Below are 19,877 nucleotides of genomic sequence, written 5' to 3' on the forward strand. Positions count from 1 at the left end.
CATGGGGAGCGGTGGCCTGCTCTGGGGGGGGGACAGGCATCCACTCGTGCCCCAGGTCGTGTGGGTGTGAGTGTGTGCAGCCCAGGAGAACCAGGAAACTGCATTTCCCATGAGCAGACAGAAGCCAGGCCTGCCGTGGGGTCCACGGCTAAGACTCCCCATGTGGCCCACTGTGTGGATGGACGTGAGGCTCTCCCGTGCCACGCCGCCTGGAGCCCTCGCGCACCAGGCCAGGCGGATGTCAGCCGCAGTCACTCACCCTCCTTGTCGGCGGGGGGAGCAGGGCTCCTGCTCCTGCCGTGCGGGCTGCTGCTGGCTGGCAGGGGTGCGTCGCTCTCCGGCTGCAGGGGCGGTGGGGCGGGCGGGGCCAGCTTCGGGGGGCCTGCATCCTCCCGGGAGGACTCGTGGGCCTTGCTGACCTGTGAGGAGCAGGGACCGTGGTGAACAGCAGTGGTGGCCATGCGTCCAGCATGGAAACCGGGGTGACCTCACGGAGCCCAGGGGGCGAGAAGTCTGCCCAGAGCCCAGCATGGTGTCTCCACCGCAGCACCACCAGGAGGGGCTCCCGGGGCCCCAGACTTCCTTCCTAGCCAGGGTGCTGTTTCAGCGTAGGGGCTTCTGGCCACCCCACTCCGGCTCTGGGGGTCAGTGAGGGTGTAAGGGAGCCCCACAACCTCCACCAGCAGGTGCAGGCCTGCTGCCCTTTGCCAAGGTCAAGGGCAGAGGGCTGGGCCCTCGCAGAGCCTCAGTCTCAACACACTCACAATCGGGGGGATGGCGGCTGCACGCTGTTTCAGTTGCTTCAGGTCCAGTGGCTTCTGGGGTGACGCAATGGCCCTGGGGTCTCCTGTTGGTGTGAGGAGGCTGGGTCTTGGGGATAGCAGCCTGAGGGGAAATGAAGGTCAGACAGGTGGGGCTCACAGCAGCCCTGGCTCCCAGTGGACTAGCCCTGAGAATGGGAAGCCTACTCCCAGGGCTTCCTGTCTCAAGCCCTGAATGACGGAGCCTTCCCCAGGGTTCCCCAGCCATACCCAGTGATCTAGACCGGCCCCGTTCACAGAGTCCCTCTGGCCCACGCATGCCTGGGCAGGCCAAGACTGCCTCCAGCCCAGCCAGAGGTCAGCAGGCCTGGCAGGGACAGAGGGCCAGCCAAGATCAACAGTCCCCAAGACTTCCCAGGTCAGGAGCATCCCGGGAGAGGGGACCCCCATGCCACACCCCCGGGGGCCCCCAGGACCAGCAGGAAAGCCAAAGACTCAGCCAGATTAAAGGGAGGGAGATTAAGAGGTTTAGTGGGGATTATCCCTTGCCCAAGCCAGAGCGAGTGAGCGGCTGGGTGCCAGGGCAGAGTGGGGCAGGGGACAGAGTAGCTTAGCTTACTGGGGCCACACCCTGTGCTGGAATCTCCACCCTTCCCCCTGCTCTTCCCCCACGTGGGAGAGAAGGTGCACAGCAAGCACAGCGGGGCACACAGGGCGACCATCCTCCATCCTCCGCTCAGCCCTGAGCCACCAGCGGCCCCATGGGGTCCAGAGGAGCCGGTGGCGTGGCTCAGCTCCTGCGCTGCCCACCAGCAGCTGCTTCTTTCAGGAAGCCACTAGAGATTTCTAGGACATCCAGCACTGGTACCTGGTCATACCCACGTGGCTGCCCGGCCGGCCCGTGGGCTCTGTAAGCAGGCACCCGGGGGCTGCCCCTCACTGCACTGAGCATGGGCCAGGTGGTGCCCCTTGCTAGAGTGCACTTAAGACTCAGCCCACAGGCCACAGGCTCAAACTCAGGGGCCCTGGAGGCCAGAGGGTCCACCGGCATGGCCCCATGTGGACCATCAGGCTGTGTGTGGCCACTGCCCCCAGGGCAGGCAGAGTCTAGCAAGTGGGGACCTGGCCTGCCTCAGCCCCACGGGCAGCTGCCTCCTGCCCACCTCTGCTGAAGGTCAGAGGGGAGGGAGGGAGGGTCCCCCACCACCCCCAACCCCGTTCCACCTCTCCTACCTGCCCTTCTTCTGCCTAGGTGCCTTGACCTGCCCCCGTCCACCACCGGAAAACATAAATACACAGACATGCACACACACGCACGCGTGTGCTGTGGAGGAGCTTGCACAGCACCTGCAGCCCAGGCATCTGTGGGAGATGGCGTCCAGCAGGGACAGAGAAGGGACCATGCTGTCAGCGCAGCCTCAGACAGGGCAGAGCAGCTCCCACTACAGTGCAGCCAACACCCCCCAAATAGACAGGGGAGAGCGGCTCCCACTACAGTGCGGCCAAAGCCCCCCAAACACACAGGGGAGAGCGGATCCCACTGCTGTGCAGCCAACGCTTCCCCAACACACAGGGGAAAGCAGCTCCCACTACAGTGCAGACAACATCCCCAAACAGGGGGAGAATGGCTCCCACTACAGTGCGGCCAAAGCCCCCAGAGGCAGAGCTGGGACAGGCACCGGGGGGACAGGCGGGGATAGCGGGCTTCACTGCATGGAGGCTTGTTTCCAACAGGTAGAGTTGAAGGGGCAACTGTGAGCGCTGTTACAGAAAGCCGCCTGCCAGCCGCAAGCCCACGGCTGTGGTAGGTAGCATGAGCAGCAGAAGCAGTGATGCGCTGCACTGTGTGTGCGAGAAACCAGAAAAACATGGGAATACAGAGTCTAAAGCCAGGGCTGTATGCAAACATCTTTCCAGAGCGATCCAAGCGTGCCTTTGTGACCCATATAAACACCAAGTTATCCTGGCTCTCTACAGTGGGAGGGGGAGAGGGCTGAGAACCACACAGCAACAGCTCCTCCTCAGGATCCTCAGACAAAACGTTGACCCTTGACCTCACTCCCACTGCTCCACTCCCCAACACGGCCAGCGGTCATGCTCACTGACAGCAGGCTCCCGTGGCCACAGGGCCTTTGAAGGGGCGTTTTCACAGCTTGGCTGTCTGCCTGACAGCCCCCTCATCCACTTGCCCTGTGAACAGCCTCTCCCTCACACTAGCAGGGGAGTACAGGCGTCATTGCCTTGTCAGCTCCATTTGCAGCACTGCCTTGGACTGCAATGAGCCAGCACAGCCAGACCCAACCTATTCTTTCAAAAAAACAGGAACACAAGAAATTGCCATAATGTTTCCTTCAAAGCGCTAAGCATTGTGGTTCTCTAAACCTTGGAAGGTCCAGGGGCAGATCGGAGGGGACAGCTAGTCCCTCACTGAGCACCTGCTATGCTCCTAGCCCTCGGTGGCATTTTATGACTAAAAACTCTGTGATGCTACAATCCAACCTTGCAGAAACACGTGCACCCCTCACACACAGAAAACGAAGGTTGCAGACCCAGTCCTGCCAGAAAATCTCAGGCCTCCTGTCTGGAGAATGGGTTGGGGGAGGGCAGGAGGCTGTGGGTTTGTAATCCTAGCCCCATCTTGGGCTGTCTGCCAAATGAAGTCCAGGGAGAGCAATGGGAGGAGGGGAGAGCGGGAGGTCACTGAGCTGATGCTGCTGGGTGGGAAGGAGGGCAGAAGGAGGGGGGGAGACGTCCAGGCTCTCCAGGTCCTGGCCCTGTGGGAGGCCATGGCTAGGAGCAGGCAGGCTCTGACGCATGTTCCCTGTGTCCCCCATGCTTGCTCCATGTGGTCATGGCTGGCAGAGGGAAGGGTGGTGGCTGCCAGGCAGGAAGCGGTCAGCAAGCTGGCCTACATCTAGCCTCCTTCCCCAGAGGGCTAAGCAGGTCCCAAGGGTGGGGGATCGGCTGGTCACGCAGGGTATGACCAACCAGGTGTCCCGAGTCCCAGCCTGGGGGCTGACTACGACAGCAGGCAGGACGGCAGAGGGTGGGAGGGATGGCCAGGCCCAGCTGGGGCTGTCAGAGAGCGGGGCCCCCAGCAGTGGCCACGGCACAGCAGACTGGCAGGCCACGTAGACCAAGGGAGACTCTGCTCCGGGGCAGATACTCAGCCCGGCACCTGATCCCACTAGGGCCAAACCAACTCTGCCTCCGGTCTGCTCAGCCTGTGCTGGGCCCAGGAGTCAGAAGGGCGCAGAGGAGGCCCAAACAGCTAAGGGCACCCGAGGGCTTAGGAAGGTGTGGGTCAGAGACCCTAGCTCTGCCCCAGAATGTCCCCAGAGACTTGGAGAAACTGCCCATCGTGATGACAAAACATAAAGCACAGTGACCTCAGCAGGAGCCTCGTCTGCCCAGAGGAGTCCCATGGGGCACCATGTTTTGCCCTTAAGGACCCAGAGGGCCCCACCTCAGAGGGTCAGCTTTGGTGGGGGGGGGGGGGTAAGCACCCCCAGGGTGGAGGAGGGAGCCCCACATGGAGCAAAGAGGGACATGGGGCCTGGTCAGTCATCTGGCAAGGAAGACCGACTGCTCCCCTATAAAGCCGGTGGCACCAAGCCTCAGGCACTTGAGCCCTTGGCTGGCAGAAGAGCCACGCCACCTTCTCATTCCATGGTTTTCCTCACCCCGCAGCCAGCAGGGTCACTATCACCAGGCTTGCTTGGGACAAAAAGCAGCAGGCAGTTTTGGAGTGTGGGTCATGCCCTCTTGGGCAGCTCTTGTGTCTTCCTGCCTCTCATGGCTTGGAGGGCCTACAGAGCCATCCCGCAGAGCAGTAAAAGCATGTCCACCCCCGGGCCTTTGCACACATGCGTTCTGCATGTAGAGAAGAACCCAAGCCCCAATACAGGAGCCCTGCCCTTGTGTGCTGTGTGTGTGGCCATGTTTGGAACAGTGTCGGTGGAGATGACCAAGATGGGGACACAGGGCCAGCATGAGACACCGAGGGAGAAGCCTATGTCACCCCTGGTGAGCAAGCCATGGGGCTGGAGGGCAAGGAGGGTCTCTAGAGTGCTGAGCGGACCTGGGGAGCCTGGCCTGGGGCGCCCCAACTGCCTCCTCCTCATCTTGAGTTGGAGCCCCACACCTCCCAGGGATTGCCTGGCTGGCCCAGGACTGTCTGCAAACAGAATGGCCCCCACCTACCTGCTCTTGTCACCTCCCTCAGGCTCGTCCACCTCGTCCGCACTGCAGGTAGCACTGGAGTCACTGTCCTGGGGGGCACCCAAGCCCTTGGTTGAGGCAGCCTTGCTGCCCCCTGATTCCTTCTTCTCCACTTTCAGTGGCCCCTCCGGGCGGGGCTCAGGGTCCTCGGGGCCTCCACTCTGGTCCGGGCCGGAGCCCTGGGCCGCCTGCACTTCGGTCTCCTCCGTCTGGGCCTCCTCCACTTCCGCCTCCTCTTTGCACTCGCTCTTGATGCTCCTGCCGGGCCCCTCGGTGGCCCCGGGATCCTCCACCTTCCCCATGTCTAGTGCAAGCTCCTCGGCTGCAGGAGGCTTCCGGTCGTCAGCCTCGTCCACCAGGGAGGCCCGGGTGGCCTCTACCCCCTCCTCCTTGGGCGCCACGGGTGCGGCCAGGGCCGCCGGTGATGGTGCTGCGGGGGCCGTGGAGGGGCCACCGGCCTCGGGGGGCAGGGCTGGCTCTGCGGGGGCAGTGTCCTCTGAGGGTGGGGCAGGCAGCTCGGTGGTGGGGGCCCCGTCGGCACTCGGGGGCTTGGGTCCACTCTGCCCCACATCCTTGGGGGCCTCAGTGTGCGGGGAGGGGACGCTCTCGGTGTCCGAGCTGTGGTTGACCGTGGCTGTGAAGGGCAGAGCAGAGCATGAACTCAGGCCCTGCCAACTTCCACTGATTCCCATGGTGCCCGTGGGCGGCCCAGCCCCCCCACCCAGGGCAGAGCCAGCAGGGTGTCTGGGCAGGACGGCCAGGGACCCCAGGCTGCCATCCAACAATGGCAAGCGAGCCACGCCCTCTCCTCATTTGTTGGGACAGGCTGGGTGAACAAGTCACCTCAGCTCCACCTCGACATCTCCACGCCTGTGTTTTGTAGAATCAGGACACCGCAAAACTAGGACGGGAAGCTCAGTGGTGCAGGAGCAAGGTGCGAACACCCATGGGAGCCCATAAAGCTGTCAGGCCACATGTAGAAGTGAGCCGGGAACAGACGCTGCACTGGAGCAGGGGCACCGAGGCTGGAGTCACACACGGTGAGTCTCCAGGCAGAAGTGCGCTGCTGGCAGAGCAGGGTCGCCTGGCAAAGGACAGGTGACCCAGGATGCCCTCCCGGGCCCAGCCCCACCTCCCTCCCAGGTCAGGCAGCCGAGTTTGTACCTGTGCCACTGCATTCCCCTCGGGGTGCCTCACTCCCAGAGGCCTGCAAGGCTGGAAGAAAAGTAGAGCGGAATTAGAGAGCTGGGCTGGGAATGTGGCCTAGTGGCAAGAGTGCTTGTCTTGTATACATGAAGTCCTGGGTTCGATTCCTCAGCACCACATATATAGAAAAAGCCAGAAGTGGCGCTGTGGCTCAAGTGGAGCTGTGGCTAGCCTTGAGCAAAAAGAAGCCAGGGACAGTGCTCAGGCCCTGAGTCCACGCCCCAGAACTGGCAACAACAACAACAACAAAAGAAGGCAGGCAGCAGGAGTGGGGCAGGGCCAGCTGGGGAGTAGGTGGGGCCAGGAGGGGACTTCACTGCTTCTGTGGAGCTCTCACTACCCTGACCCCCAGTCCCTATCTCTGACTGACAAGGCCTCTCTGTGGCTCTTACCCAAGAAGCCAGTAAGGGGCATGGCCACCCTGGGGCTCTGGGTGACCCTGGACAGGTCACTGGCCTGAGGTGCATCTAGGCTGGGGGAACTCCTGGGTGGGAGCTGGAGGAAGAGACCCGCAGGGGCTGCTGTGGGTGTGACCAGAGTTTCCTGGCCTCTGCCTTACAGATTTCTTATCTCCCAGAAATAATGGTACCACATCAGCCACACAGGGCTGGCCTGTGTGCACATGGCCCTTCCAGGTGGTTTGCACATGAGGACATAGGCACAGAGAGGTGAGACAGAGGTGAGTCAAGCTGCCCCAGGCCCCAGAGTAGGGGTAACTATGGGTCTCCTGCCCCATCCAGACCTTGGCACAGAGGTGGGGGCTTTGGCTTGGGTAACTGCGCCCTCCTCATACCCCTCGGGCGAATCTGGAGGGTTAAGCCCCTAAAGGTCTCTGTGCTACAGAAGGTGTCTAGATCGGACACAGTGCAGGGGAGGTGCGTCTGACACTGCCCCAGCCAGGCACACAGTAGGACTTCAAAACAAAACAAACAAAACCCCCAGAGGGCTGAGGATGTGACTCAGGTAGTAAAGCACCTGCTAGGAAGTACCAGGTCCTGCGTTCAAACCCCAGGACAACCAAAGCCAACAGCAAGGATGGCTGGGGGGGGGGGGGGGGGGAAGGGGGTCTGCGCCCGGGAGTGCAGTGCAGAGCTGCACGAGGCTGCAGATGGGAGTGGCTGCACATCCTCCCGGGCCTTCTGCAGACAGGGGCCTGGCCTCAGTGAGGCTGGGGATGAATGACCTGACGGGCGTGCACGGGGAGAGCAGATGGCTCACTGCAGGCCAGGAGCACTGCCGCCTGGGCAGCCGCCTGGGAAGACACTGGGACAGCAGAAGTAGCCACGGAGACTGGGGGGTGGGAAGGTCAGGCAGGACACGGGAGGGTGGACAGGGACACTCAGGGGAGGGGGGACAGGACTTGCAGGGGAGGGGGGGGGTCTTCCACATTGGGGTCTAGCACCGGGCCACCTGTGTCATGCTGCTGGTCCAGGGATCCCCAAGTCCAGATGCCCCCTGGCGCGGGGAGGGCCACCCGACCCCCCTTTCCCACCAGTCTCACCTTCTGCCTCCTCGGCCATCTCCTCCTCATTCCCGCTGGCGCCCGATGCCTCCATCTCTTCGTCTTCGGCGGCAGGCGGGAAGGGAGCCTCCTCGCTGGCCGCGGCTGGGGTCTTCTTCTTCTTGCGGCGTGCGTTCCGCTCCTTCTCCTGGGGCACAGGGCAGGGGTCGGGGTCAGGGCCAGACCGGCCAAGCTTGCCAGGGCTATGCTCACCCAGGGCCTCATCCTCCCCTCATCCCACCACAGCCACAGATGGGGAGCATGTGCGAACCCCAGTCCTCTCACCGCTCCCCGGGGTCCAGAGGACAGGCCCAGGGAAAGAACCACAGAGCTGGGAGCCAGGCAGGCCCGGTCCTACAGTCAAGAAGCACAGCATAGCCTGGAAGACTTAAGGAGTTGGTGGGGGTTGCAGAGGGGTCAACGAGAGGCCAAGAAAGCATGGGGGAGGGGACACCACTGGGCAGGAAATGACATTTGGGCCAAAATCTGAAAGGAGAGGGAACTGGCTGGGCAAGGCTCTGTGAGTGTGTTCGTGTGGGCACACAAATGTGTTCGCATGTGTGCACATGTGACATATGCAAAGACCCTGTGGTACGAGCAAGATGTGAATGTTAGTGGAACATAAAGAATCCTGTCCTGTGTACACACACCAAAGCCCAGAGCCTCCAGCTCCCACACCTGTCCCCCACCCTGTGTTGAGCCACTCAAAACCAGCAGGTGGCTGAAAGCTCACTGGGCTTGAATTTGCAGCCAGCAGGGTTGAATGGTGTGGGGGTAGAAGGAATAGATGGAGCCGAATAGGCTCTGGGAAGGGAGCTGGGAGCCACGCAGAGGCTGGAGGTCCTGACAGGTCTTGGTGAGGCTCCTCTAAAGCATCAGTGTCCTGAACGCTTTGTGTCCCCTAGACTTCGGTTTGACTCTTGGAAACATAAGCAATTAATGGCAGGGGCCAATGTGGAGGAGGCGGGACTTGTGTAACTGACATCTAAGAGAGAACAGAGGCAGGTGTGCAGGGGCACATCCGTGAGCTAGGGTGGGCTGCTGGGGACGCCTGGCAGGCAAGCTGGCACTCAGGAGGGGGCCCTGGCTGCTCAGGGATGGGGCTCCTTGGCACAGCCACCCACCTCATCAGTCACAGCTCCGGCACCAATGCTAGCTGGAGGCCATGGCCTGCCCTACCCCATGTCCACAGACTTGCCCTGGACTCTGCTCTGCCACCTATGCTGTTCCACGGTCAGGCCCCAGAATTGAGCACCTCCCCGGGAAGGCGTGGGCTGGGGTCCTGGGAAGGGCTGGAGCTGCGGGGCACTCCCCCTCCCCACTCCCCTGGTCCTTCGCAGAGGCGGCCGGGGCGGCAGCTGGGGTCTGCGAGGGCCTGTGCCTCTCAGACGTGAGGCTGACACCCAGAGCCTCCGCTTTCCATGCTGGGCCATGCTCTGGGAACAGTGGGACATCAGCCTGCAGCCCCCCCCCCCCCAAATCTGTGTACAGTAGGCCACAAAGGTGACACCAGCACAAATCAAAATGGCTGACATCTACCAACCACCACCTGGCAGACTGAGAATAGGGCTTGGAAGTAGAGTGCTCCCCTAGCATGCATGAAGCCCTGGGTTCGATTCCTCAGCACCACATAAAGAGAAGAAGCCAGAGGTGGTTTTGTGGCTCAAGTGGTAGAGTGCTGGCCTTGAGCAAAAAGAAGCCAGGGACAGTGCTCAGGCCCTTAGTCCAGGCCCCAGGACTGGTGAAAAAACAAAACAAAAAAACCAAACACCACCTGGGACCAAACACTTCCTTAAGGGCTCCCCAAGGCTACTCTGCCCCTCAGTTCCTGCCAGCTCCATCTCCAACCTCACCAGCTTTCCCCACACCAGGAGGATGGTCTCAATTCCCCCGGCCCCATCCCAGGGCCTGCCTGGTCTAGCTGTGGCACCACCCACCTCTCTAAGTTAGAGTGTCAGGTACAGGGCCTTTGAACAACATGTTGCCTTCTCTCAGCCAGCCACAGAACTCACTTCCCCCCTCCTGGGCTCAGGTGAGGCCCCCCAGGTGTTCCTAACTCCCCCGAGGACACAGGCTGGTCAACTGACAGCAGTGAGGGGTGCTTAGCACCCCAGACTGCAGCCTCAGCCCCCTCACTGCAACGTGCCCTCCCTCAGCACCTGGAACAAGGCCTGCCTCAGAACAGGGCCAAGGGCTCAGAGAGGCTGCGACACAAGCACAAGACCACACAGCCCGAGGTCAAGGAGCCCTGATGGGAAAGCAGATCAGGCACAAGCACTTTCCAGCCGGGTGGCGGGTGGGACCCAGGGGCCTGGGCGCAGTGGGAGAAAAGCATAACCTTCGGCCACACGGAGGGGGAGGGAAACCTCGGGAGGACATGGTGCCAAGTGTGACGTAACATAGACACATTCCGCCCATACTATCCTGCTGACTTCCTGAGGTCTCCTGTGGGCCAGGCCTGGGGCATGCCGGAGGGGACAGTGCCTGATCTTCTGTCCCCCTCCTCCTTGCACAGGCCTGGGAGGACCTCACAGGGGCCTGGCTGGGCGTGTGGGTGGGGACAAGAGGCCAGCTGGACAAACAGCCCTCCGCTGAGCCCAACTGCCCAGTGCTCTGGAGCTCAGTACCAGTTCTGCACCCAGAGCTGTGTGCTGCCCAGCTGCTGATCCCAGGGCCCCCCTCCCATGCCCAGAGTGGGAGGCCCTCCACCTCCCTCCAGCCCTGGCTGCCCCTCAGCTCAACAACCTTCCCTGGCTCCCAGCTCCACTCCCCAGTGGGATGCTGCTCAGGCCCCCTGGCCCCCAGGAAGAGGCCGTCATGCTACCTGCTTCCTGCTTCACAGCGGAAGCACCCCAGGTGGCAGAGCTGGGCACAAACCCGCCTCCATTCTCCATGAATGAATGGATGTACCCGCCCACCTGCCATGTGCTTGGCCTGGATGAGCGGGGGTGGCAACACGACGCCCAAGCACTTTATACAGCACACCCGTAAGAGCCCAAGGCGAGGGATGCTACTATCGTCCCTGTCCCACAGGTGGGGAAACTGAGGCACTCAAGGCAGAGGGGGGGAGAGGGGAACAAGCCACCTACCAGGGCCCACAACCTGTAAGGTGCAGAGCCCACATTCATGCCTGGGACCCTGCACAGAGAGGAGTAAATGACCAAGGTGGCAGGCAGGGTGCTGAACTCCGGGGAGTATCAAACCCACAGGCTAGCAGGATGCCTGTACCTCTCTCACCAGGAACCCTAGCTACTCAGGAGGCTGAGATCTGAAGACTGAGGTTCAAAGCCAGCCCCGGGCAGAAAAATCCATGAGACTTATCACCAATAAACCACCAGAAAACCAGAAGTGGCGCCGTGGCTCAAGTGGTAGAGCACTAGCCTTGAGCTTAAGAGCTCAGGGAGAGAGGGCCCAGGCCCAGAGTTCAAGACCTACAACCGAAAGAAAAACAAAAAAGCCCACAGGCTGGTACCTCACTCATCTCTGCTTCCCTGACTGGAGTCCCAGAGCCCCTTCCTGACTCTGGAAAGGCAGGCCTGCAGCAGGCTCAAGCTATGGTGACCAGCTAGAACCACAGGGGGCTGGGAGGACTCTGGTGGTGCTGATCCTGCCCCCCGTCTGGTGGGGCAGAGCAGGCCAAGCCCCTCCTCCCACCATGCTGACCCTCCATGGGGCCAGTCAAGCCCCTTCTCCCACCGTTGATCCCCCACCCCCACCCCTGCGCACTTGGCAGGTTTGCCCAGACACAGTCTCTCCAGAGGCAGTAAGGTTCTGAGGAATCCCCAGGTCCCCCTCGGGCCTGGGGCCCCACAAACATGGCCATGTGGCTCAGGAGGAATGCACTGAGGCGGGCCTGAGACCTCCACCAAGAGGACGCTGTCCAGGCCGGCCACCACAGGCGAGTGGCAGGCTCACCCTCTCTAGGCCTCAGCAGGCTGCAACTGGGTTCCAGAACAAGCTGCACAACTTTCAAACCAGCCTGAGACCACCCAGACGGAGCCATATGGGCCCCTCAGTCTCAGTAGCTGAGAGGAGACAGGCAGCCTGGGCATTAGGGACAGAGGCCCAGGCTGGGGGCTCACTTCCCAGGGTAGCTTAGAGGGCTGCCATGGCCTTTGTCTGCCACCATGCTTGTGCCTGTGCTGGAGGGAGGCAGCCCTGCAACTGATGGGGGCAGGCCCTCAGCTCCTTCCAAGGGGCTGAGTCAGAGCAGCGCCCCCTCCTTCCCCTCCCCCCACCACGTCTGGGATACAGGACAAGCTTAGCCCCCTCCCAGGACTTGTGGGGCTGTGAGGCCCAGGATCTGCCCCTCCTCTGTACCCAGAAGGAGGGCTGTCCCCTGCCCCCCCACCCCCACTGTTCTGGGCCAGCTGCTCTGAACCCAGGCCCCAGATCCCGTCCTTCCATCCAGCCCCAGCCTGGCCTGGCTCATGACTCACCATCTTCAGCCGGTGCTGCTGCAGAATCCCGTCCAGGTTCTGCCGCTTCTTGTAGTTGAAATAGAAGTTCTTACACTGGGAAACGGTCTTGGAGCCCACCATACGTGCGATGGCCGACCAGTTCCGGCCATGTTCCAGGAGGCCTGAGGGGCAGAGGGCAGTGAGGGGGGCCAGCCTCTCAGTCTGGTCCTGTGGTAGCTGGGCTGGGTAGACCCCACTTCCCTCGCTGTGGGGCGGGGAGTTGGGCTGCCCTGACCCCAGCCGGATATTCCTCCAGCTGCAGCCGAGGCCTCAAGAGACCAGGCGGTGTTCTGGCCACATGCACCACACGCAGGTGAGCGGCGCGGGGGTGCAAGGGAGGAAATCAGGACAGGAGAGCGAGGCCAGGCCAGGTTCACAGAGACCTGCGGGAGGTCCAAATTCCTCCAGCATACCTTTAGCCCTGCCCCAGACCCAGAGGTCCTCAGGCCTGGCCCACTGCAAGGGCCTCAAGGAGCAGGATGAAGCCCCACCCCACCCTGTTCAGGCTAGAGTTACACAACACAAGATGATCTGAGGCCTTGAGCCCCTTGAACATCAGGCTCAGCAGAACCTCCTGGAGCCCAAGGCTCAGCCATGAACCCCCAAGGTACCAACCAGGTGGGAAAGGGACGCCCACCTGGCCTGCCTGGTATGGGGTGGGGTAGGGGCAGGCTACACCCTTGCAAGCCCAGCTGGCTGAGCAAGGACCCCACGAATAAATTCTAGCAACTAAGTTTGAGGCCATTTCCCAGAATCAAAATCTGCAAGGAGCTACAAGTGGGCTGTGCTTGTCTTTTCTCATTCATTGGATCACTGAAGAGTCACCTTTTCTCATTCATTCACTTACAGAAGAGTTGCCTTTCCCATTCATTCACTCACTCCAGAGTTGCCCTTTGTCATTCATTCGAGGTGTGGCCAGCTATCACAAAGCTCTTAGCAGAAACAGCCCCGGAGGCAAAGGCAGACCGCCTAGTCCATCCCACTCATGGTCAGAGACCCTCAGGGTGTATCAAATCTTTCAGCAACAGACTACTGCACCCGGTGTTGCACCCCAGGACAGTGGAAAGGACAGTCAGGCTCTGGGGCCTGGGGCTCTGCCATGTGGGAGGCCCAGGGGGAGCCTCCTGCTAGCCGGCAGGAGCGCCAGAAGCCCCAGGAGCCCCATGGCTCCACCCAGCTCCTTGGGTTCCTCAAGGGCAGGGGGAGGGGGACCCAGTGTAGCTCGGCCTCCTGACCTTTCCTGCCGCCTGCGCCAGCAGCAGCTGCCACAACCAGAACCGGGCGAACAGGGACACGCGTTTATTTATATTTCCCTGCCTGTAGCCAAGAGTGCCAAGCAAACGTCAGGCCAGAGGGAGCTCGCCGGAACCCTGGGTGGAGGGGGCTCCCTTGGGGGGACTGGGGAGCCCCGACTCTGGGGAGGACATCATCTCCAAACTGAATAAACAAGGTGTCTGGAAACGAGCTGTGGGGCGAGGAAGCCAAAGGGGCCCCCATCCTCCCTGTGCACCTGAGGGAGGGCACCAGGCAGCACAGGCGGAAAGGCCGGGACAGAGGTGACTGCCACATGGTCCTGGCCGTGCCTTCTTTCTGGGCTTGTTTCCCGTCTACCCAGGCGTGGGTCAGGTCTGTCTGGAAGCCCCCCCACCGCCCCCCGCAAGGCTGGGGTGCTAGGTATAGGGAGGAACATGGCCTCTGGTCCCTGGAAGCAGCCACCTAAGAGCCCAGCAGACCCAGCCGCTCTTCCCGGGAGAGCTCGCTTGACAGAAGGATAGGGGTGGGGGGTAGCTGTGCAGGTCCAGAGCCCCATCTCCTGCAGGCCTGTCACCCACCCGCACCCACAGCCCGGCCCCTCAGGGGGTCACTCACATCCTCTCATCGGTGGCTCCCCCTCGGACAAGTTTTCTGGAAACATTTGACTGGGCTGGGAGGCCGCTCCGGCACTGGGAGAAGGGAGGAGGTGCCGGCTCTGGCTCTGCCTTGCCGGGCTCCTGGCTGGCGTCTGCTGGCTTGCAGGCAGCACAGCTCAGCCCACATCCCGTCCACTGAGGGAGGGGGAGGAGGAGGGAAGAGGAGGAGGGGAGGGAGGAGGGCGGGCGGAGGCTGCTCTGCGCCTGCCCGCAGCGGTGGCCGCTGCCACCTCTGACGGACAGACGCGTCCCCAGCTGGCAAGGCAGAGGGGAGGGGGCGGAGGGGAGCGGGGAGAGGTGCCCTTCCCCATGGGGGCGGGCAGCTGCCAGCTGTGCGCGCGGGGTGTCCCTGTGCCAGGCGTCACCAGTGCACAGTGCCCACAGCTCCTCCAAGCACTAGTCTGCCCAGAGGATCATCAACAAGGGGTGACTGCCAGGAGCCCCGAACCCTGAAGCCGCGCCTCAGGCCCACAGGACAGCGGCCAGGCAGCCTCACGGCAGGACTGAATGTGACCTCCAGACAGGGCTGGCGGGCGGCGGGCCATGGCGCAGGCCCAGCTCTGGGAGGGCGGGCCAGCTGGCCCTGGTTCCCTCCTCAGCCTCAAGCCATGGCGCAGCAGAGCTCCGCACCCTGGCAGGGCAGCCCCCTGGTGGGGCAGGGTAGCCCGTGTGGCCACCTGAGACCCCATCCTGGTGCCAGGTCTCGAGCAAGAGCACGAAGCACGGGGCTGGGAGCCGGACAGCCTCTGCCTCTGGCCCCCACACACCTGCAGCCAGCTAGGGGCTGCACTTTGGAGCCAGCCATATCTGGGCCTGGCTGACTTCCGGGGCGCTGGGGTCACTGACCGCTCTGCCCCCCGACCCCTGGCCTCTCTGACCTGCCCTGAGAAGTCTCCGGAGCTGCCCAGGTTCATGGAGAACAGAGCAGGTGAGCTGCGGGAGCCTGGGGCCCTGGAGCGAGGAGGGAGACCCAGTGCCCCCCCCCCCCGGCCTGGGCTGGCAGAGCAGGCCCACACACCTGCCCACCTCCGTGCCACTGCCCCACCACAGTCACAGAAGCCTTCCTAGGCTGCCAGTGGCGTCCAGGACCTGGGCACGGGTTGCCCATACTTGCTCAGTGCATGCTGGCATGTTGGGGGGCCCAGCATCTTCCATGGCTCAGGGCTCCTGGAAGGGGCTCCCAAGGGGAGACAGGGCCTCGGGGTTTGCACCAGGCCCCTCATTCACAACAGGCCCCACAGCTTCTGCAAAGGGCCTGAGGTGAGGATTTCCTAGGCCAGCTTCTAATTTTCTTCTGACCACTGGGGGGAGGGGGAAGCAGGGAGTCTGGCGCCTGCGTACAGAAGGCATTTCGGGGTGGCGGTACAGGGGGCCACCCCAAGGGGCAAGCACAGGGCCCTGAGGGTCCTGGCTCAGGGGCAGTGCCCCTCCACGTGGGGCCTACACTCCCCCCAGGACCCCCCCCCCAAACAGGGTTATCATAAGAGAGCAGCCCTCCTTCCCCAGCCCCCTCTCCAAGAAGCCAAAGGGCAGGCAGCCCTCACCCCCACATCTGTTCACAGGAAAACTCATTTGCACACCAAACCTTGCACCCAGAGCACCTCCAGGAGGGAGAAATGGGTTTCTGAAGCCCCAGAGGTCTCGGGCCAGCCATGCCAGGCACCTGCTATGTGTTGTGTGGGACATCCCCTCCTGTCCCACAGGCCTGTGCACTGCCAAGGCTACCCCCAGCCTGGCCTGGTCTGCCTCCTGCTGCCTGCCTGAGACTTGTCCACTCCTCTCCAACCTCTGCAGAGCCACAGCTGACCCAGTGCCCCACAGGGGTACTGACCCCACTTGGGGAAGGCTAAGGCTGGTGCTCTGTCCCTGACCCAGGCCATACACAGACCTGTTGGGGCCCTGCACACTGGTGTCCAGGCCACGCACACAGAAGGATCCTGAGAAAGGTCAGCCTGGCCGGGTGCAGCAGGGGCAGCAGGCGGCTGGGGTCCTGGCCTACACCACCTGCCCCGGGCCTTCGCTCCTTTGGGTGACACAGATCACTCTCCAGGAACTGAATCCACCACACACAGCTCTGCAAGCCAGAGAAGTCTGGAGTTCAGGGAGGCTGCGGTGGTCCTGGTCTAGGCTGATGGGGGATGGGGTGTTCCTCAGCTTGCGCCTAGAGGAGGGGGCAGACAAGAGACCTGCCAGCTGGGCTCTGGGCAGGATCAGGACCCTGGAAACCCCAGGCCCTTGGCCTGGCCAGGCCGCCCTCCTTCTCTCCCTCCCTGCATGGCACTGGGCCTGGACAGCCAGCCAGCCAGCTCCCTGGGGCTGTCCAATTCCTGGGGAGGCTCAGTCTCCACCCAGTGTGAGCTGGGGCAGCAGCCTGACCCAGGAACATGCCATGCTCACGGGGCAGCCTCATGGCCCATGCCATCCCCGTAACTAACATCCTCAGGCTGTGCCAGCACAGGAGGCCAGGGGTGCAACCCCAGCTCCCTTCACAGGCCGTGGCAGATGCTCTATCCAGCCACAGCCTGGTGTCAGGGCGACCCCGCCAGGGTCCCCAGAGACTGGAGGATCACGCCCAATGGGGGCACAGCTGCCTTGGGTCTTTTTCCTCACCTGGGATTCTGAGTACCAGACAGTGGGTTCTAGAACATTCCTAGCCTCTCGCTTCCCACTGGCTGTGAGAGGGAGCGGAGGTGTGTGTGCGTGTGCACCTGCCTCTCCGCAGGCACACGGCTGTCAGCAGCCACCCCGTGCAGTAATTGTCCAGATTGCTGTAATTCACGGCAGACGAACAAGCCGGCACTCCTGGCATTATTAGAAATGTCACTGAGAGCGCCCGGGGCCGGGAGCTCTGGCTGTCACTCACTGCAGTCTCTGTGGGCGGGATGCAGCCAAGCTTGAGAGGACGCAGCCTCGAGTCACCACGAGTCACCCACCCCCTGCCACACCAAGAGGGGACAGAGCAGCCGAGTGAGGGGACACCGAGCCCATGGCAGTCCTGTGTGGCTGAAACCCCCGCATACATGGACAGGGTTGGGCCACGGTTCTGCACAATAGCCAAAGCCCACCCACAGGTGCCCTGCTGAGCGAAAGGGGCCATCATACAATGAGGGAGGCCAGACACATGGGCCTAGTGAACCGCCCCGCCCGCTGCCCATCAAGACAGAGCCCATTAGAGGCTGCCAGGGCCCCAAGAGCCCGGGGGGGCTGAGGAGCGCCCACTAATGGCTTAGGAGTTCCATTTGGAGTGCTAGAAGGTTCTGGAACTAGAGGCAGACTGATGGTTGCACAACATTGTGGATGTATTTAAGGCTACCAGATTATTCACTTTTCCATGGTGAACACAGCACACTGTGTGCACTTAAGCAAGATTAGAGAAAATAGCAAGCATCTGTTTCCATAAAGGCCCAGGGTTCACGCTGGCATCCGAGGAGGGCAAAACCGCGGAGAGAATGTGTGAGTGGGGGGGAGGTGCCCACGCTGCCCAGCCCGCAGCCCCCCTCTCACCCCTCGAAGGTGGTGGGAAACAGCATCGCAGAGAGAATGTGGGGGGGTCCCTACGCTGCCCGGCCCACAGTCCCCATCTCACCCCTCGAAGGTGGTGGGGAACGGCATTGCAGAGAGAATGTGGGGGGGTTCCTATGCTGCCCGGGCCTCAGCCCCTCTCTTACCCCTCGAAGGTGGCGGGGGAATGGCAGGAGACCTGCAGCAGACCTGGGGCTGTTCCCAGTGAGCAGCACCCCTGTCCGGCCCGCATGAACCTCAACAAACATGGCCTGAGCTGGGGGTTCACACTACAGAACACATGCGCCCTCTCACGGGTGACAACCTGGCACCTTCCACGCCAGAGCCACCCTAGAGACAACTGCAGTGGGGAGCCATGGCCCCCACCTACCAGGGATCAGGAGGACAAGGCGAGGATCCTGGTACACAAGACCCGCAGTCGGGAGCCCACCCCGCCTCAGGACCCCATGGTACTGATGCACCAGTGGAGAACTACCTAGCCACAGATCCTTGTGTCCCCTCACACAACCTAGATGCTCCATGTCACAGACAGACACACCAAAGCCCTGAGTGGGGTGGCTACATTGAGGCACAGAGGCTCAGCTGTTCTGGCTCCAGGGACCAGACCTGGGTTCCCAGGAACCACGTGGTGTGGGCACCGGCCCGCACCAACTGCCAGCCCAGCCCTGCCGCGCTGATGGCCACAAGATCGCCAGGAAGCCAGGAAAGGCTTTTATTCACACCCACAGCTGCTGGCCACTACCAGGCAACTGCCTCAGGCCTATGGGCCTGGACCCTCAGGACCCGAACCCACAGCCTCTGCATCTGCCCGGCTCTGCACAAGAACTGGACAAGACATGAAGACCCAAAGCTGGAAGGTCCTACTTCGACCACCAGCAACAGGCGCCCAGATCTGCTGCCATCACTCATCCACAGGGTTCCCAGGGTGGCCACACACCTGCCCCGCCTCAGCACGCACAGCCTGGTTTCACAGGCCGCAGCCCAGCCACATGGCCACAATTCCATTTTCCAGGGGGTCAAACAGAGGCTCTGAGATGTGACCTTCACCCCCTTGCCCCCCACAATCCGGAGGAGGAGCATGCGAACCCTTCTGACGCAGCCCCAGAGCCCAGGGGCCCCACGGTGGCCGCACGCCTCACCTTTCTTGGCTGTCTCCATCTCTTCCTCTGTCCAGCGAGAGCTCTCATTCATCTCAATGGAGGCTGGGAAGGAAAACAGACGGTTGGCCGGGCGGGAGGAGCCACGGCAGGCCCCTGTGGAGCTGGGACACGCAGCTGCTTCTTTGGGGCCCATGCCCCTCTGCATGCGGTGCCTGGTCTTCCAGCCCCCACCACCCGTGTACTGATGGGAAACCGAGGCACACCGCTGGGTCCCCCTGGCAGGATGGTAAGGGTACAACTCTGGGTGGCCACCCAGACCACATGCCCACTGTGGGCTCCACAGGGGGTCTGGAGGCTGCCAAGGGTCCCCCATGGGTGTGCATTCCACCCCTACTCATCCAGGACAAGGAGGGGGCTCAGCCCAGCCTGGCGGGGAACCCCAGCTCCCCTGATGAGCACAAGAAGGGAACCCACCTCCCAGCCTCAGTGCTCTTCAGCAGCACCACACCAGAGAAGACCGCCTACCCAGCAGCCTCCCTGCCCTCTGCCAGACCTCCGGATCCTCCTCCTTCCCCCCAGGAAGCCATGCCCACTGCCAGTACCAGCCTGGGGCCTGACACACAAGGGATTCCCCCTGCCCCCCACCCCCAGTCGTGCAAGGGTAGCAGGTGACCACCTGCCTACAGGACCTGCACAGGGCTTGGGACAAAGTTCAAATCCCAACTACACCCAGGACTCAAAGGAGGTTTCTTGGCTGAGCCTGGAGCAGCCTATCCATCTAGTGGGCCACACTGCCTCTCCCAGGGTGGGGGCCGGTGCCCTAGCCCAGCCAGCCCTGAACAGCCACAGAGGGGACCGTGCACTGCTGCCCCCGGTGGCCACGTTGGGAGACTGCTACGCAAGTCACCGGGGCATTTCCTTTGGGGAAGGAAGATGGCCTGCTCCTGGGCAGGAGAAACCAGGGCCTCTAACAGAGAGGGCAGGGGTCTAGACACTGCCAGGGCCATGGCCTCTTAAGGAGGGGAAGCCATTACCAGGCTCCACAAGTGACCAGAAAAAAAGCTCAACGACAGTGCTTGGGCTTGAGTTCAAGCCCCAGGAATGGCAAGAAAACAATAAGAAGAGTAATAAAATTTAAAAAGATAGATAAAACAGGTTATGGCTCAGTGTGGCTGCCAGGCTCCAACCACTGGGCT

General features: G+C 62.2%; 2 protein-coding genes across 2 annotated transcripts in view; one reads left to right on the forward strand and one right to left on the reverse strand.

Annotated features, from left to right (window-relative positions):
* The window catches only part of Ncor2 (nuclear receptor corepressor 2), a 105,984-nt gene that overhangs the window by 19,200 nt on the left and 66,907 nt on the right, over positions 1 to 19,877 (reverse strand). The window contains 7 exon segments of the mRNA XM_048343127.1: positions 260 to 419; positions 765 to 885; positions 4,965 to 5,616; positions 6,147 to 6,197; positions 7,690 to 7,837; positions 12,129 to 12,271; positions 18,721 to 18,783. Coding sequence (XP_048199084.1) covers positions 260 to 419; positions 765 to 885; positions 4,965 to 5,616; positions 6,147 to 6,197; positions 7,690 to 7,837; positions 12,129 to 12,271; positions 18,721 to 18,783 — 1,338 coding nt within the window.
* On the forward strand, positions 17,771 to 18,699 carry LOC125349212. Its single transcript, XM_048343128.1, has 2 exons — positions 17,771 to 18,058; positions 18,101 to 18,699. Exons 1-2 carry the CDS (start codon positions 17,937 to 17,939, stop codon positions 18,612 to 18,614), a joined length of 636 nt encoding a protein of 211 aa, XP_048199085.1. The 5' UTR covers positions 17,771 to 17,936; the 3' UTR covers positions 18,615 to 18,699.

Source organism: Perognathus longimembris, chromosome 3 (assembly GCF_023159225.1).
Source record: "Perognathus longimembris pacificus isolate PPM17 chromosome 3, ASM2315922v1, whole genome shotgun sequence".
NCBI lineage: Eukaryota > Metazoa > Chordata > Mammalia > Rodentia > Heteromyidae > Perognathus > Perognathus longimembris.

What these genes read in the sequence shown, in the direction of transcription:
- LOC125349212 (XM_048343128.1), top strand. Translation starts at nt 17,937, where the DNA reads ATGGCCCCCACCTACCAGGGATCAGGAGGACAAGGCGAGGATCCTGGT. An exon ending in GCACCAGTGGAGAACTACCT is followed by an intron (nt 18,059 to 18,100) that starts AGCCACAGATCC and finishes CCTAGATGCTCC; the next exon opens with ATGTCACAGACAGACACACC.